The sequence below is a fragment of the Tachypleus tridentatus genome, chromosome 2 (genome assembly GCF_004210375.1).
Source record: "Tachypleus tridentatus isolate NWPU-2018 chromosome 2, ASM421037v1, whole genome shotgun sequence".
Taxonomy (NCBI): Eukaryota; Metazoa; Arthropoda; class Merostomata; order Xiphosura; family Limulidae; genus Tachypleus; species Tachypleus tridentatus.
Window position 1 is genome coordinate 43,322,971 of NC_134826.1, and position 19,561 is coordinate 43,342,531.

A 19,561-nucleotide genomic window follows, 5' to 3' on the forward strand; every position below is an offset into this window, starting at 1 on the left:
CCACCAAACATGCTCGGTCTTTGAGCCGTGGGTACGTTCTATTATTCGTTGGTAAAAGAGTAACTTAAGAGTTGGCAGTGGGTGGTGATGACTAGCTCCCTTCCCTCTAGTCTTTCACTGCTAATTTAGGGACGGCTATTATAGATAATAACATAGTGTATCTTTACGCGAAATAAAAAGAAAACTTAAAACGGTGATGCTTAAATAAGGTACAACAATTTGAAAAATATTAGGGGCTAAGATGTCTGAGGAACCTGCGAACCGATAGATGATCAACTCGCCAGTATATATATATTATTTTTTTATCGGTATGCTCTAAGACTTGTGTTAGTAATTTACTATTTTCTACACTGTACAGAAAAGTTAATATTTTAATTACAGGTGTGTTTGTAAGCCGAGATCTTAAAAGCAATAAATTTAATAAAAATATTACGAGTGTTTAGTCAATTATTAGTTACCAAAACATAAATTATATGTTTGATTACTTCGCGTTGAGTAAATAAAAAGTAAATGCTAAGCAATGGAAACTTTTATGATTTACAAAATTTATATACTATAAATTTTAAATCGAAACTTTTAACTAATTTAATGTATATGTTGTCAGTTTAAAGAGATTCTGTGAATTTGTTTGAGACTTATCTCGAAGATACTGTTCTATTATGACGTAAGTCTAGTTGTACGTTGTATCATCTTTTCTTTGTTTTAAAATAAATCGTGCACCTTTCTTTTAAACTACATTTTCAGTTTCTGTGACGATTGTTATTGCAGCTTTTATAGCTACTGTTCTATTATTTTGTCTAACATTTAACGAAAAACGTTGGAAAGAAATAACGAAATATTGCTTAATATTTTGTAATTAAGGGCATTAAACTTCATAGCTGTGAGTTTTTCACCAGCAAAAAAGTATGTAGCCCAATATTTTTGTTGTCTTTTACATGGCCGAGCAAATTTAGAAATAATAGCCTTAGTTGTTTTCTTATGCACTGGAATTTGATATATATTAATTTGTTTAATACATAGATGATCTCACAAAACTGACCCCCATCACCATCGGTATGTCTTCGGATAAACATCACTAAAAACTGGGTTTCGATACCCGTAGTGGGCAAAGCGTGAACAGCTCATTCTGGAGCTTTGTGCTTAATTTCATACAATCACAAACTTTGGGCCCGGCATGGCCAGGTGGGTTAAGACGTTCGACTCGTAATCTGAGCGTCGCGGGTTCGAATCCCGGTGGTACCAAACATGCCCTCTCAGCATAAAGTGACAGTCAATCCCACTATTTGTTGGTAAAAGAGTAGCTTAAGATTTGGTGATGGGTGGTGATGACTAGCTGCCTTCTTTCTAGTCTTACACTGCTAAATAAGGGACGGTTAGCTCAGATAGCCCTTGAGTAGCTTTGCGCGAAATTCAAAACAAGCAAAAACACAGACTTCAAGAATTAATGTTTTGGTGATGTATTGAAGAAATGTTAAAATAATTGTAATACTAAGTTTTAACAGTTTACTTTTAAAAAAGATAAAATATCCATCAGAACATTTTACTGGATTTTCGCAGTGGCACATGCGTAAATTTCGAAGGTTATAATGTTAAAAACCGGATTTTGATATTCTTGGCGCGCACAACGCGTGATAACAAACGAAGTTTTCCTAAAATAAGTCGCAGATCATTTCTAACTACAATGAATGCCGTTCGCTTTTTTTTTTTTTTTTTTTACATGTAGGATTGTCTTTATATAAACTGCGCAAAGAGATATCTTGCGCTTTGCCCATCTTGACGAATAGAAACCTTAATTTTATCATTACTAGTTCAGAAGTTTACCGATAGATAATTAACACGATCTCATAGATTTGTGCTCATCGATTTGAAAGTTGTAATCCTGCAAATTATGTGAATTTTTATTACTATAACAAACACTAATCAATTTTTATTTTTAACAATAGTTCTAGAATTTCGACTGTATGGCAGACCTATATATGTAACATATTCCGGAATGAGCTAAAATTCTATTTTCAGTTTGAACTTGGATTCCATACAAAGTTGTACGAAACAATTCGTAGATTTGGTGACGCTATCGCAAGTTTTTGACTCGCCTCAACAGACAGTAGTAAATTTAACAGATGTACGTGTTTCTAAGATCAACCATAATTTGTTTTGTGTTTGACTGTTTGTTCCCATTCTTGTTCTTTGTTGATCCTGGTGTTAGTGAGATAATTCTCATCTTTTGATGAATAGTACGCTGACGATTTCAGTGCAGCTCACTTACATTAATGCTGGACAGATCGTACTGTAGGTTCTAGCAACCTTGTTGAAATCCAGACTTTAATCGACGAAAGTGCCATCTAGCTGTTTTGAAAGCTTGTTCTCCAATCTCCACTCTCGTTCACTTGTTTGAGTGTCATCAACTAATACAGCGGTGCAAGTACAACTTTTCTCTCATACAGTTTGTTGCACATTATTGGTAAATGAGAATAGTTTTGTATCATTATATATCTTACAAATGTTGTTTCCAACCGCTTTCATAAGACCATCTAAATCTTCTGGAAGTAACATGGTGAATGGAATCCTTAATACAGTCACGTAGAACACAAGCAATCGATTCTTCTTGTCAAGAGCACTGGAACTTGATGCCTTCCATCGAGCTTTTTCATTTGGAAAGTCGTTGTGAATTTGATACCAAAGAAATGTCTAATTGAATAAACATCATTTCGGCGCCCTGTTGGATTACTACAAAACGCCTCGCTTTCACATTTCAGCACTTGGGTGGTCTGCGTCGTTTCTTCGGTGCCACAAAATCCAAGGGATTCTCAGAGGTATAGCTAGATATTTCATCTTTATCACTCTCCAATGGAACAGCGTCATCAATCCTTTCTTCGTTCTTTCTTCGCGCCTTTAATTTGATTTGCGGCTATTTTCTACCTGCTCTTCGTGCCATTTTGACCCTTGGATCTATTAAACCGTTGTATCCACACTGTGGATTTGATTTACACAACGGGTGCGGCAGGTTTTGGTAAAAGTGTTAGCCAATAAACATCCCATATCAATGATTTGAAAAATTAGGTTCTGTAAAAACTTGGATACCTGGTTCTTGAAAGCACTGTTTAAAATGACTGACTCGTGAAATTCTAATTCACTATCTCTCTGAAACACACGCTTATCTTACCGTAATGATATGGCACGTATAAACGTCCGTATGTATGTGACTGAAACAATAAATGTGGTGCCATTAAATAGATGGCACCACAAATAAAAAAACAATTCGAACTTTGGTTATTCAAGATTCAGACAATTAGAAATAACTACGTAGGTGCGACAACCATTTCTTTATTACAGAACACAGTTTTAAATAATTCTTCACCACTTTTCTCAGGACTTTACATGAAGGTTTGATTATATCTTTATTGGGGAAATTTATAAATTTAGTACTAAAATACAGAACTCTTTTAAAAATATTTTTAAATAAGGGTTACCACTTTTAATATAGGAAACACAAGAAACATTGCCAGAGTTTTCGGGATGAAAAATACAAAGCTACCTCTGTTACCTTGTTCCGTATTTCGATAGGTAAAAATAGTTCGTGACTTTATGAAAAAATAAAATCTTAAATTTGAATTTTGAAATTAAGCTACAAACCTGTTTCAAATCAGGACTTCTTTGTGAACGATGTTTTTTCTTTACTGGCAAGGATGAACAGACTTTTATGTAAAATATCTAAATGAGTATGAGAACATGTTCTGGTGAACAGGTTAAGCTTAGCACTATTTCCTCTGTTCTTTCTTCTCAAATATTATAATCTCCAACACAAATATATATTTAATATTATGTTGAACTTATTTAATGTAAATTTATTTTTCTGAATGTGGTAGGTTGTTCACATTATGGCACTGATGGGTAGAATATACTACACATAAAATGCAATATTGTATTTTATAATGTATCAAAAGAAAGAAATCTACTTCCAGATACGAACCAACCAGAAAGAGAGAAAGAAAAAATAAGAATAGAATAAAATACACTACCTGAATAGGCTTTAACATCATGCAATAAACTGCCCCCGTTGGAACAGCTGTAAGTATAAGGACTTACAACGCTAATATCAGGAGGTTTTATTCCCCTCGGTGGATACAGTAGATAACCTGATTGGACTACGCTATAACAAAAGAAAACAACACACACACAATAAGTATCATAGTGTAAGCCTTATTCTTTCCACGTGACCTTTTTATAGTAAACAGCATTATTTTATTTCATAGACTGGGCGTACTGTTTACTTTTACCTGAAAAGACATCATAATTCTGCATTCATTTGTGTGTGCGAGGTTAAATATATGATGTTTTATCAAATGTGTAGTAAATAATCCATAACTAAATAGGCTTGTAACACTATATTGTAAATTAAATGTTAACTCAAAGTTACCAAAAAATATTAAGTCTTCATATAATTTGTTTGTAATGCAAACGTTAACGATAAAATCACCGGTTCGGCTAGTAGACGATAAACATGTATGTTAACGAAAAATTGTCATTTAGCACACCTTTCCATGCGGGAGGCCCGGCATGGCCAGGTGGTTAAGGCACTCGACTTGTAATTCGAGGGTCACGGGTTCGAATTCACGTCGTACCAAACATGCTCGCCCTTTCAGCCGTGGGGGCATTATAATGTGACAGTAAATTCCACTATTTGTTGGTAAAAGAGTAGTCAAAGAGTTGGTGATGGCTAGCTTCTTTCCCTCTAGTCTTACAGTACTAAATTATGGACGGTTAGCGCGGATAGTCCTCATGTAGCTATGCGCGAAATTAAAAAATAAACAAACAGATATTTGGTTTGGTTTTGAATTTCGCGCAAAGCTACACGAGGGCTATCTGCACTAGCCGTCCCTAATTTTGCAGTGTAAGACTAGAGGGAAGGCACCTATTCATCAACACCCACCGCCAATTCTTGGGCTACTCTTTTACCAACGAATAGTGGGGTTGACTCACATTATAACGCCCTCACGGCTGAAAGAGCGAGCATGTTTGGTGTATCACGGATTTGAACCCGAGACCCTTATATTACAAGTCGAACGCCTTAACCCACCTGGCCATGACGGGCCAACAGATATTTGAATTAAAATATTAGAAACGTCATTTATCATAGCACACTTTGAGTCAATGAAGAGTAAATACGTTTTTACTCCATCATTTATATATATACATATTTCAAAGTCATTTAATATGTATACAGAGAGGTCCAGTTTGTTTTTTTTAATTGCATTATAAATTCATAAATAATTTAATGTAAAAATCAATTTTCTTTCTTAAATAAATGTTAGATGTCGCAACTCGTATTGTAATTCAAAATGGTAGGAAGACGGGGCACAAGATTAGATTCAAAATTCTTATTTGTTTTCTTAATAATAACTTTTAATGCTAATGTGTTTTTGAACGCAAAAGATGCAGCCGAAAATAATGAGAGTGAGCTTTCAATAACTGTAGGGCCTGGAAAGACAGAATGTTTTTATCAGTATGCAAAGGAAGATGATGTTATAGAAATTGAATATCAAGTGAGTAATTTTTAATTTTTGATTATGCAAAGCTTTTCTGAGAACAGCCAAACGTTTAACAATGTATGTTAAAAACAAATTATTGTTATTAGTTTTTTGCACTAAATTAATTGTTTAATCTAGGTTTTAATTAAAAAGGGGAAGTCATTATCTTGCTACTTTAAAAAATGTTAATATAAGCTTGAGATAAAATGTTGCTGCATTTTATCAATAATGTGGCTTTGAGGACTTGATTGGTACATGGAGCAATGGCTCATAAGACCTACTACCATATCTGAAGGTGGTTCAGGATCCTATGACAGTCATAAATAGCACTTCCAAGGAATCAGTTAGTGACTAAAGGTAGAATATGAATGCTTGACATATACAGCATGTGAAATATAGTATTTTTACTATTGAGTTAAGATGATAAGAAATTTTGGGATTATGTGAAGAGTGGGAAAGGGCTAGTATAACAATTAGATTGGCTTTTAACCTGGGGACTCTTGAAAGGTGAACCTTTCTTCTACAGGAGCAAACTAGTTATGGTGGTGTAATCGAATGAATGCTATATAATGGGAGTTGAGTGACATGAAGGCCATCCAGTTTTTCATGGTGATAAACATTTAGAAAGCTGAAATATTCCAAATCAACTAATCTTCTTAAGGGTGCCATTGGCAAGATATGTATTTAACCTGGTTACTGAGAAATAAATATTGATTGACATGATTAAACATGTGACAGTTACATGAACATTTTCAATTTCAAGAACCATGACAATTCACTTGGGGAACAAAATAAATTACTCATCAGGAGTGGACCACAGAGTGATATAAATTGAAAATTTCATTCTTTAGTTTGGCCTGAACATGTGAAACTGAAATATACATGCATATATCAAAACAAAGGAAACTGCCCAAAACTGAGACCATTTGATAATCCTTTAAAAGTTTTAACACCTAAATCAACTGTGCCCTAGTTATTTTGTGTTATTCTGTCAATAGAAACCAAGTTCAAAACCTTTACACTCTCTTCATAACTTAAAATAAGTACCATTCTGTTTGTCAGTTACTGTAATCTTCCCAGCAAATTGACATTCTTGAAACATATAGTATGCCAAATGAGGCTTCATTAAGTTGGAAAAGGCTACAATAATTTTTTTTGTTAAAACTCGGGACTCCTGGGTAGGTAAGTGGTTTTTCAACTCATGGTGCTCAAATTGGAAGTTTGATTTCTCATGGTGGACAAGAGTACAGATAGCTTGTGCTGGAACATGTGTCAGCTAATTTTAATGTAAAAAAACCATTGCAAATAATTAAAGAAGTTTTACAAAAGAATAAAAATTTTGAAAAACCTAATATTTCTCTGAATTAACTTTGATTTTTAAGCAGTTTTTCTGAAATATAATAATTAAATCATCAGTAGTTTAGTGATGACTCATTTAGTAGTCTTTATTTATAACACAAGAACTAACTAGGAATTTAGTCGAGAAATTGCTGTACATGTAATGTAATGAACAGGAAGTGTTATAGTAATCATATCACACTTTTGTCTTTTAGGTGTCTATTTGCCCAGTGCAATATAGTACTTACCCAAAATGTCTTTACAAAAGTTGTTTCAGTTTGTATTTAAATTTTATTGTTATTGAATGTATTCTTGCAAACAGTTGTGTTAACAGTTAAAATATTTTGGGGGATGACTACAGATTTGAGGTCCTCAGATTCAATTTCCATTGCCTACCAGATTTGCTTACTCTGTATTTGTTATGACAAAGATTAATTTTAAATTGCTGATTAGAAGAAAGGCAACTGGCTGGTAGCACCCACCACCACTTTCCTACTTGTGAACTGCTAACCAGAAGGAAAGCAACTATATGGTAGCATTTAGTGTTAAACTTGTATGATTTTTGCTTGTATACGTAACTTTTTAAGAAACACAGTTTACTAAGTAATTAATTAAAGGAGTTGTTCATTTGCAAATACCATTGATAATTCAATTCTAATTGCAACTATCATTATACGCTATAATAGGTCATCTGACATTTTCAATTGATTTTCTTGTATATCAGAAAATGTTTATGTACAAGCATTCTTTGAGACCTTAGCACTAATTTTGTGAAATAATTATATAACATTAATTTTGTTATTCGTAGATGGAAAATTATGTAACATCTTTATTTTGAAAATATTTACAAAGTTCTATTTGGAATAATGCCATTTGCTTTTTATCTTCCATGTACATTAATTGTTTATACAGATACGTGTACTGTATTTCCTGATTTGTGTTCTAACAACAGTGTTTTGTTTTCTTTAAAAATAGGTACTTGATGCAACTTTTGGAGATATAGAAATAAGACGTGAACTAAACATCAACTTTTTTCTAAGATCTCCTACAAATAGAGAAATTATTTCTGATTATATGAAGGCTGATGCTGTACATAGGTGTGTTTCTTTGTACGATGTGTTTAGGTTTATCATATTTTGATGATAATTGTTTTAATTAAAGTTTGATGAACAAAGTAAGTAGTAGTTTTTATTACTGTAAAATATTTTTATCAGATTAACATTTTCCTAATAATTGTCAGCATTTTTATGTTATAGCTTGAATTTTCCAATTAAGAAGACTTGTACTTTAACCTGTTGACTGCCAAGTATTTCAGCTGCAACAATACAACTCTAATGCTTCTTCATTTTGTAACTATTTTGTGACGCCATTTTGGATCGAAAGTGAAACATTTTGTAAGTAGTTCAAATGCATGTATTTGAACTAGCGTTGAAGTTAGGTATTATTGAGAACGAATTAACTCCTCCATTGGTACTGTGTTGCAGATCGGCTTGGACGATTTATCTTGTATACGGCATTGAACAGGTTAAATTCTAATAATGCACCCTTACTAGAAAATTGTTAGAGTTGGCTTTATAGTAATAAAACACACACACATATATATGTGTTTTAAATTACTTAGTTTTATCTATTCTTGATTTTATATTTTTTCATAGAAATAAAATGGTCAATATATTTATGTTTAACTAATAATCATTTCTCATTGATTTCTTGTTCATTCCATAGGCATGAGGTGAAAGAGCGAGGGGATTATAAGATTTGTTTTGATAACACAAACAGTAGGTTTTCAACTAAATCTGTTTACTTTGAAATTTTTGTGGACTCAGAAGAAGAGGATCGATGGGATAATCTTGATGTTGTTTATCCACCAGAATTAATATATAATGATACAATAGAAGATATAAAGGTAAGTATATTTATAGGGATTTTAAATCGGTGTAAATTCTGCATGATGGTATGTTTATGGCCCACATGGTGTAATGAGAAAATGTTTAGAAACTTGTAGTTACTAATTGGAATTAGGTAATAAAAATAGAAACTGTGATCCCAAATGCACTTTATTTGTGGAATTGTTTCTTTTTTTTCAGGGCAGAAAAAAATATTTCTAAGCTAATGTTATTGATAGTCATGACTTGAAACATACTTTACATGAAAATACACTGTATTTTGTATTCTAATGCAAACAGATGTGACCTCCAATGGCCCAGCAATAAATCTAAATACTTATAATGCTAAAAACAAGGTTTTGATACCATTGGTGGGCATAGTATACGTAACCCACTATGAGCTTTGTTCTTAACTACAACAACAACAAAAGAAAGGATCATATTCCATAAATTTGTATTTGGTTATAAAATATTCTATAATTTAAATATTAAAAATCTAGAATGTACAATATTTTGTTTTATTGCAATTACATGCATATTTTTTCCAATATGTCTCCTTTCCTGAATTCTAAAGATATTATTTGGTAACAGTGACACTTTTACAGTTATACAGTTCATGTGAAGCTGTTTCACTGCTGCTAGTGTAAGTATTATGTTTATGAAGCTGTACTTTTAATGGTAGATTTTTTAATAATTTTCTGTATTAAATTATTAGCTTTTGTGAGTTTTTTTGTCACTTAATACAGTTTGATTTCACAGATGTTGTGTATGATTAACAGTGTTTTTGAAACAACATATTTCTATTTTGCATTACGTTAATTATGCCTTTGAATTAATGCATTTTTTTTTCTTTTTTTTTTTTTATAAGTGTACAAGATGTAGCGTAATTGAATAGGGAATACATACAGCTGTTGGAAGAACTGTACAATTAAGTTAAACCATTGTATTCCTTATCGTGTGTTAACATATATATAAGTTTCAACTTACACTAGGCAATATTAGTTTCTTTATTTCTACTTTATTTTAACATGTTAATATAAATTTATTATTGATCATTTTCAAACTGACCTAAAGTATAGGCAAGAGTAACATTTTTAACCTACCACATCCATAACTATATTGTATTGATCATGAAGTAAACACATCAAGTCAGTGTAAAATCTATGGATTTCCACATTAGTGTCAGTGTTGTTCAAATATGATAATTTCAGTTATGTAATATCAAGAAACTTTACCAAGATGTTATTAGACATTTTTATTTGATGCTATGAAACCTTGAAAAGGATGTTATTAACTCATCTCTGAAATAGCTTTTGATTTTTATTTGTGCAAAGTTACTCTAGAGGTAACTATACTAGTAATCCTAATTCTGAAGTGATAAAGGAAAGAAAGTTAGTAAACACCATCTACTGCTAAAGTTTAGGCTACTCATTACCAGTGAATAATAGGATTGACTGTTATGTTTTAACTCCACCATTGCTGAAAGAGTTGGCATGTTCAGTAGTAGATTTTTTAGTAGTAGATTTTTAATCACCTTGCCATGCCAAGCCTGCTCTCTATCACTGATAGAATTGGGTGTTTCACTTTTAAAAAATAGTGTCTGTAAAAAATGTTTTTAAGATGTCAGGATGTCTCTCAGTAATTTTAAATACTGAAAACACATTAGGGGCTTTTGGTTTAATATGTGCACTTTTAAAATTTTTCAATAAATTGAAACTTAAAGTGTTTGAGACAAATTGTCTTATTTCTTAAGACAATTGATGTTTTTTTAATTTTTCAGAACTGTATGGACAAAGTACGTGATAATTTAATCAAGGTAAAACATTTTCAAGACCAAATGAGAGCTACTGAGGCACGAGATCGGAATATCCAAGAACACAATTTTTCACAGGTGAATACCTTTTCAATCATAATAGTTTCTGTCATGCTGATTGTTGGGGCCGTGCAAGTGCTGATGGTTCGAAGTTTGTTTGAGGAAAAAAGCAAACTGCACAAGATATTCAAACTTCTTTCATGACAAAAAAAATTACTTCTTTTATGAGTAACCAGAAAAATGAACTGAGAACAGATGGTTGAAAACAATTTTACAAAACCAATGACTTAAGCCAATCGGAGCTAGTCATATCCCTTGCAGTCTAGTGCCTTTTATTCCTATGTATTTCAAACAGTTGTAGTGTACCCTTTTTTGTTGCAGCTTGCTAATATCTACAAATATAGTTCCAAAGAATATTTTTTTTGTACAAACATTGTTAATAGAATTTCCAACATTGATTACAGGTGTGCGTGTCTTTGATATTTCTTGTATTGACATTATTTTACGTTGCATATGACAAATACCGAGATGCACTTTTTATGTTTGTGTTGAATGTTCCCAAGCATCTACTCTACATTACTGTTAAATTTATTTTTATGAGATAATTCAACACTTTTTTCATGTGTATGTATGCAGTGTGATTTCGTGCATATGATCAAATGATAACAAAAGCAATAACCAATTATGTGTATCAATTTTATGTAAACTAGTTTGTGATTTAGCTAATAAATGTCCAGAAACCAAAGAATTTTATGTAATATAGAATTTTACCCACTTGGATTTCCAGGGTTTTTAACATGTCTATGAACAAGAGAAATTGCACTCAATCTTGCTAAGAAAGTTGATTTACTAGTAAAACTGAAAATCCTCTGAGTTCACACGGTCCTCACAGGTCAGGGAAACTAGGAGACATTTAGCAAATTTCATTGATGCTTTTTGGGTACGGAAGATGTAAATATAGCGTCAAGTTAATACTGTTATGTTTAGCAAGTCCTTGTGCACATTTTATGAATAAACATTGTTTTACCTACATTAGTCTTATTTACTCTTAAGTATCATGAAGTAGGAAAGCAACTGTAATAATTACATACAGTCCAACAAGCTTGCCATCTAAATTAGCTTCAGTTCACCTTCCTACATCTAGTTTCTAAAGGATTTCTTTAGTATGCTATAAAAGTTCTTAACAAATTACTATTCATAGATAGGTTGTTTCCATTAAATAAATTTTGATTGTACAAATCTTAGGGCATTAATATAAAACATTCTCACAGAAGGCACACCTAATATTCATGTTACATTACATCATTGACATTTGAGTAAGACCTGACAGATGTAAAAATGAAAATTAAATTAATTTTAATGAAGACTGGAAGTTCAAAGATAGGACAAAGCTATAATTTTGGTGAGTTGTTATTTTGTTTGATATCTATACTTAAATATACCATTTATTACACTACACAACAATTTGTTTGACAAGTTTTGCTTCCTGAAAAGTTTTTGCTGATTGTGACAGGTACCTGGTGGGTATGCACAAATATAGATTTGGTTTTGCTTTGTCATGTAGGAACTCTGAGAAATAGACAGTTAACTGTTTACCGGCAATAACGTATTTAATTTCATTTATGTTTCTAATACGCTATTAAGTTCAACATAATTAAACGTGTTTTGCTCCTGATTTTCGTTTGTATTCAATGTCCGGTGCATCATGTTGCAGTGTCCAACAGTAGTTTGCAAGCATTGATGGATTCCAGTTGCCCTGATATCGTTTTTCCATTGTAGCAATGTCCTGGTGAAACTGACGATTTCGATGAAATGGTACATGATGGGCAAATTTGGATGTGATTTTTGTGATCAGCAACCAAAAATCTATAAGGAACACCCAACAGTGTTCAAGAAGCAAAATCTTTGTTGTGCAGTGTTATCAAAAATAACTATTATAATTATAGCAGGTAGTAAGTTATCAGTAATTTTGTTTTAACTCGTAAAATATGCATCACTAAGCACTGCTTGTAGTATACAACATTATGATGCATAATACAGTTTAAACAAGGGTTGTTGATGTGTGATATCTTCAAAAGACAGGTAGAATATTACCAGTTAAAGTTAAGGCAAACCTGTATACAGCAAAATATGGCAGTATATAGTGTCATTAAGTTGCAGGTAATAACGATTTGGATAAAATCTAATGAAAATATTACTGAAGTATAGAATGTGTTATTAATAGTAACTAATAATATGGATCATAGAAGGATTTCCAAGAAAACAGCCCAATATGTTATCTGTGAGTCTTTGTAGAAAAAGTTGAAATTGAACTAATGAATAAACGAATATATAAGTTACAATTTCTTGAAAACATCATATTTATCTACTAATCTATAATTTAATCAGCAAATCATGTTTACTAAATAATTTATAATTTAAGTTACTGGATATTTGACTGTTATATTTGGAAAAAAATATACTGTTTGTTAAGCAACAAACATGATGTTAAGGGAAAATAACAAACAAAGATTGAAGTAAAGTATCACTTGAAATAACTGGATTCATAGTTTTAGTATTGTTTCAAAACTATGGATGTTTAGACCATGGTATGTACCAGTGATTCAGATAGTAATTATAAAGTGCTGATGTGATAGAAGATGAGTGATGTGTTAGTGTTTCTGAGAGTGTCAAATCCAAGGACTGTACCAGAATGAAAATATTGTGAGTAATTTTAGTACAAGTTTTACTTAGTAGTAGTTTCTACTTAATGCAATAAGTAACATTATATAAGGCAAAAATGATAGATTTCACATGTGAACTTTGTAATAATGTAACACAATTTGTCAGGTTTTGACAAATAAATTTGCAGACGGCAACATTCGTGTCTGTGACAATTACCATAGTCTGTACAACTATGATTGTACATTGCAATGGCATAGAAATATAATTCAACTATAACTGTTGTGGATGCTCTTTCAAGAGTTCTGATTCCCAACATGAAGTTTCCCATATGAATAATTATAATTTACTAATTAGTTATTTGTAAACATAACCTGATGATCTTGTTAACTGCAGAACTTGCATGAACCTTAAAATATTTTCTGTATTATGGTTCATCATTACGTTTATGGTCCTGTTAATTCAAAGATTTCAATACTGATGAACTTGATACTCAGTTTTAAAACACATACAAAAATAATACAGTGTGCTTTGGATCAGTGGATGGTTTTATTAACGTGCAGTTGTTCTACATAAATATTGGAAATATGAGTTTACTGCAGTGTATGGTTAGCAACTGAAAGTTTTGTGCATGTACACACAGAAAATATTGCTATTAGAAACATTTGACATGTGAAAAGTGTACTTGTTAAAGTATATTTCATTTTACAACAGTAAACATGTTCTTCCTTGTTTTAAAAGATGAAATGTAATAAGCACAAATACTAAATTCTATAGTGTTGTGCTACAGTAGCATTTTTGTGACTTAAAATTTAAAAAAGTAACTGGTAAGTACTGTCATAAACAAATGGATAAACTGTATCTCAGAATGGTTGGTATGGGTAGTAACACTTTTACTGATAAGCAGAGAACAATGTTTTGGCCTTCTTAGGTCATCTTCAGGTTAACAGAAGATGCTAACATTGTTCTCTCTGTAGCAATAACAGTGTCAATACTCACACCAGACATTCTGAGGTACATTTTTATTTTGAGTGGGTTTCTCGTCATCAGGAAATGGATAAACTGTGGTTAAGGCACTCGAATTGTAATCAGAGGGTCATGGGTTTGAAACCTTGCATCATACCAAACATGCTCGCCCTTTCAACCATGGGGGTGGTTATAATGTGATGGCCAATCTAACTATTCATTGATAAAAGAATAGTCCAAGATTTGGTGGTGGGTGGTGAGGACTAGCTGCCTTCCCTCTAGTCTTGCACTGCTAAATCAGGGACGGCTAGCACAGATAGCACTCGAGTAGCTTTGTACAAAATTCAAAACAAACTGACTATATTGTACCTTTGTAAAATGACATTTAAGTAGACTGTGGTTATTAATACACACCCTGATAGACTTTATTAAATGGAAAATTAACAATGTTTTCCACTTTCACAGATTATTACAGGTAATAGTTCAATGACACTTTAAAATCATGTTTATCATATGGTTAGGGAATAACATACTTTGGTCAAGGAATTTCATTCTGTCAAGAGTGTTGAATTTTGGTAATTTGTGTGCCATTCTTATGCCTAAAATTGGACATTGTTACCAGTGCCCAAAGATTGGTCTTGCAATATAATGAATGATAGGTAGAATATAGTATTGTGAAGTTCTTCAATTACTGAGTTTGTTTTTTAACATTAGTTTCTGTTCATAAAGATAGTTTATTGTGCCATGAAACAAGTTGTTTGTATCTACATGTAGTTCCTTATTACTACCCATGACTGTAGGAAATTTTGCTATTGATTTTGAAGCTACTAAAGAAATTATTTCAACAACTGTTTGTGTGTATAATAAACTTCATTTGTGGAGTAAAAGTTAACTCATCTGGATCATTAGTGGATATCCAGAATTACTTGGAACTTGCATTTTAATCACAAGAAAATCACTTTCTTTGTGATAATTATCTGTCATGCACACACACACAATTTCTGAACATCCAACTACCAAAAGAAAAGGGGGTATATACAGGAAAAACAGAATTAGTGTAAATCAGAACATATGCACCATCAATATAACATTCTTTCTAGATATGACTGAATTTTTAAACTACTATAAAATAAAATACAGTACTTTAATCTTGTAACTCTGTGAGTAATGTTGTAATGTGATTCATTATATTGGCAGAATATATGTCTGAAATTCAGTTGGTTCCCATTATACATGCACTCTTTTGTTGAAAATTAAATGTGGTTTTGAAAGTAGCTGTTTCATAAGCATGAAGAATTTTAATAAATTGTTTTTATGAAACCCAAGTGCTTATTCTGAGCTCATTAACCCATTCTGAAATGCTACATAGAAGCCAATAGTTAACTTAAAGAACATGACAAATTACCCTGTTTGGATGAGATGTCAGTCCATCGTGTGTTAATCCCTAGCTATCCATCAGTATCCATTATACAGCTTTTATATATACTAGTAAACAAGAAATAGGTACTTCTATCAATTTAAAGAAATAATTTGACTAAATAACCTTTTAATATACATCATTGCAACATTTAATAAGTTTTTGGGAAAATTAAAGTTTGAACTTTGTTATAACTTGAAAATTTCTAACTCATAAAAAATTACTGTGAGTCCATTGTTATAAAAATTTGATGGAATAAAATACTATGAAAAATTTTCAGTGTTTCAAAAACTTGTTAAATTATTCCAAACCTTTTAAAATTTTAATTCATCATGAATGTAAAATTGGAGTATTTATCTATACAAAGAAGTATAGAATTAATATGCTGTATAAACATACTTTATTTAAACTTTTCCAGCTTTCTTATGGAACAGTTAGAACAAACCATTCCTTTAAAATGTATACTTCCTATGATAAATATTAGGTACGACTAAGATAGTTGTTCTGGTACAAACATTTATTTGGAAAGCTTGTCCCTATTTAATGAGATACAACTTCTTCAGGATATTATGCACTTTACAGTTATTTAAGTCGGAAGAGTTTGTAAAAATTTTTAATCATAATAATTTCAGGTATATGTCAATACAAGATTTATTTGAAGTAGATCTGTATTCCTTTAATATATTTTAAACAAAATTCACCCAAGTTTTATGTAGTTTTAACACTTTTTAATAATTAATTAAAAATACTGATTCATCATAAAATGAAAACTAGAAAGCCTATTGGAATAAAAACTGTATGGAATGATGGACTAATGCAATACATGCACAGATTTATACAAACACTTATAAGTCATCTAAAGCTGATAATTCTAAGGTGAGTAAATGTTTTTCTACACAAAAGTTCAGACCAACTACATGTAATTTCTAAGTTAATATCCAGTTTTTAATACCACTGTTAGCTTAAATTACTGACTTTTATTATTTTTTGTATAACCTTCTTGTTTGGAATTTTAATTGTTTTTGGCTAATGTGCTTGGAAGTTAGAGATTAATATATGTCAAATATAAATTTAAAATATTGTTGACTTTTGGGAAGCCTTTGGAACAAGGGATAGTTTTTATGATAAACTATAAATATTTAAATTCAACATGTATGCACACACAAAAAAGAATGTGGTAAGAAACAATGGAATTCAGAAACCATTTACACATAAAGTTTACACATATTTTCTTTTATTCATTTCTTAAGAAAAAAAAATACTAGAATAAAAAAAGAAAAGAATGATCCTTTCAAGTGTGGATTGTTTTAAAACACTTTTTCCCATCTTTAACAGGCTACACACAATTCCTCGTATTTAAAACCAAAACAAGTAATTCCATCAGCACAAAAATAAATTAACCCACACTGTAAAATTATGTGCAAGTGAAAAATGTACAATGATAAAGACAAAGTAAGTTAAATTAATGAAACTTCAACCTGATTTTAAGAGGGCTCAAGTTGTCCAGAATTTAGCATTTTTAGTTTTTATGACACTTCTCCATAAGCACCAAGCAATGATAAAATAACATATTATATTACCTAAGGTGTAACTCATATTTAAAGTAATTAAAACAGTTAAGTGACCTGGCTAGACTACTCATATACAAGGTTGAGTTTACAGTTCTGAAGGAATCTGATGGCCACGTGGGGCATCTCAGTAATTACAATATTAAACCCAAGTGGGTTAAACCTATTCCACAATTTATAATATCCTCCAAACACCCCTAATGCAAAAACTACTTTGAGCCAAATGGTTTGATCATAACTAACTCGGTGATTTTATTACCTAGTAAGAGACACCAGATGCAGTTAAACTTTCAAAACTTGGATATGTCAGGTGGCAAGTGTCAAACTAAACAGGGTAGTTGGTATTGGTACCCTACAAGTGTTATAAATAAATTAAAAGTTACATGAACAACACTGACACATGAACAATGTGGTCTTAGATTATAATGTCACCTGTGTCTCTCTACTCCTAATTTCATTTTATTTCTATGTACCTGCTTATTTTTTCAGCGCTTCGAAATTACAAGCACCATTATCAGATGTGGTATACTTTATTGCGAATTTTCCGTTTCTCTAAATGTATGAAATTCTGTGCTACAAATTCAAAATATATTTCTATAAACAATATTCATCCAGAGAAAATGTGATATTATTAAGTCAGATAACCGATTTAAGAGCTCGTCATAGATTTAAAAGTTTGAAAGCATATTTTTTCTTTCATTTTGAAAGAATCAAAACGTTTGTCGTTAATGCGACTATTAAACATTTTGAATCATTTTTTCGTTACATGATTATTTAAAGTTGCTCTTTTGTTTCAAACTTGCTGTTCTTGATTTTTATGTATTTGATAAAAGACTGTTTGAATAGTACGATTTATAAACAGTACTTAAGTCTCAATAACTTGTTATTTTAAAATATATCTATCCCAACTTCATATTTTTAAGGATTGACTAGCATTAAACTACATACATTAACACTAGTTTATGCGGTTATGCACTGTTTGTTACTTTTCAAGTGTGACATATATTTGAATGACAAAAATACGTTAGGCCTAAATATGTGATTAAGCATTCGCATATAAAATATATTCTTTATATATCTGTTCCCCATATAATTAACTCTAAATCTCTGAAACGTGAACTTAACTATAATGACGAAAATAAAATATGTTTCGGACCTTTTCTCTAAAAAAATAACTAGCAAATGACGCTACGTGTGTTGAGACGTATATGATCTGTAGATACTTTACACAACTCACTGGATTTGCTTGAGAGCTAAAATTGAAAGTTTACGGGGTATGTCGTCATTCATACGTGTTGCAGATTGATAATTTATATTATAAGTTTAAAAGTAATTTAATAACAATATAAAAAGATTATATGATAACTTTATTTGCAAGTCCGCGTGGCCTAATGGATAAGGCGTCTGACTTCGGATCAGAAGATTGCAGGTTCGAATCCTGTCGCGGACGTAATCTTTCTTAAATTTTAATTTAATTATAATCACTTTTTAATATAAACTAAATAAAAATTTTAATCAACTTCATTTATATTGAGAAAACTACTTAAATATTTAGTCTTTCTTTATTAATAGCAGGAAACGATGTCTTCCTGGTGTCATTGAAGTCGATAAGGCCACAAAGCTTTATAAAATAATGTATTAGTTATTAAACGAATAAATACTGTAGTTTGTTTTGTTAAAAAATTAATAATTTACTATGACAGCTTCGTTAAAGATTTACTAAGTATAACAACTGTGACTATAGGCCTTTTATTTGCCCATTATTGATCTAAATGGGCGGCAACTGCCTGTTGTGGAGACACAAGTGTAGAGGATAGGTCAAATTAAATTAATTTAACGATTACACCAGACTAGAGGGCTTGAATGTTGCACTGAAAGAAAAGAGGCTTGCTTTGATCATCGTAAAGGTGTTGTGTTACACCAGGATAATGCACGGCCCCATACAGCAAGGACCAGATCTGTAAAGACTGAAGAGCTAGACTGGAAAAAAAACCTTCCACATCCTCCTTATTATCCAGACCTTGCCCTATCTGATTATCATCTATTCCGAAGTTTACAGAACTATCTTGATGGAAAAGAGCCTGAAACAGATGAGGATGTCAAAACCACCCTTTCTACATTATTTTCTCCCAAACCCCAAGAATTTTATAGAAGTGGCATTCAGAAGCTTGTGAATCGTTGGCAAGAAGTAATTAATAATAATGGAACCTACAATACTGATTAAATAACATTAATAACGTTTGAAATCCCTTCTCTTTTTCTGGACCTAAAATCGGACAAAATCCCTTAAGTGGGGATGACCTGATATATAGAAGGCTTTCCGCTATATCATACTATAATGGAACTTTTGCTTATATGATACTGAAAAAACTCTTTTTTATTAC

The 19,561-nt window shown here is 31.5% G+C and overlaps 1 protein-coding gene and 1 non-coding gene across 2 annotated transcripts; both read left to right on the forward strand.

The window, feature by feature from the left end:
• Nucleotides 1-5,318: 5,318 nt before the first annotated feature.
• Nucleotides 5,319-15,517, forward strand: LOC143242081 (transmembrane emp24 domain-containing protein 1-like). Its single transcript, XM_076485427.1, has 4 exons — nucleotides 5,319-5,543; nucleotides 7,842-7,963; nucleotides 8,592-8,772; nucleotides 10,533-15,517. Exons 1-4 carry the CDS (start codon nucleotides 5,340-5,342, stop codon nucleotides 10,767-10,769), a joined length of 744 nt encoding a protein of 247 aa, XP_076341542.1. The 5' UTR covers nucleotides 5,319-5,339; the 3' UTR covers nucleotides 10,770-15,517.
• A 3,037-nt stretch (nucleotides 15,518-18,554) lies between these two features.
• TRNAR-UCG (transfer RNA arginine (anticodon UCG)) lies at nucleotides 18,555-18,627 on the forward strand. The gene has a single exon. It is a non-coding gene; the product is annotated as a tRNA-Arg (tRNA).
• The last annotated feature ends 934 nt before the right edge of the window (nucleotides 18,628-19,561 follow it).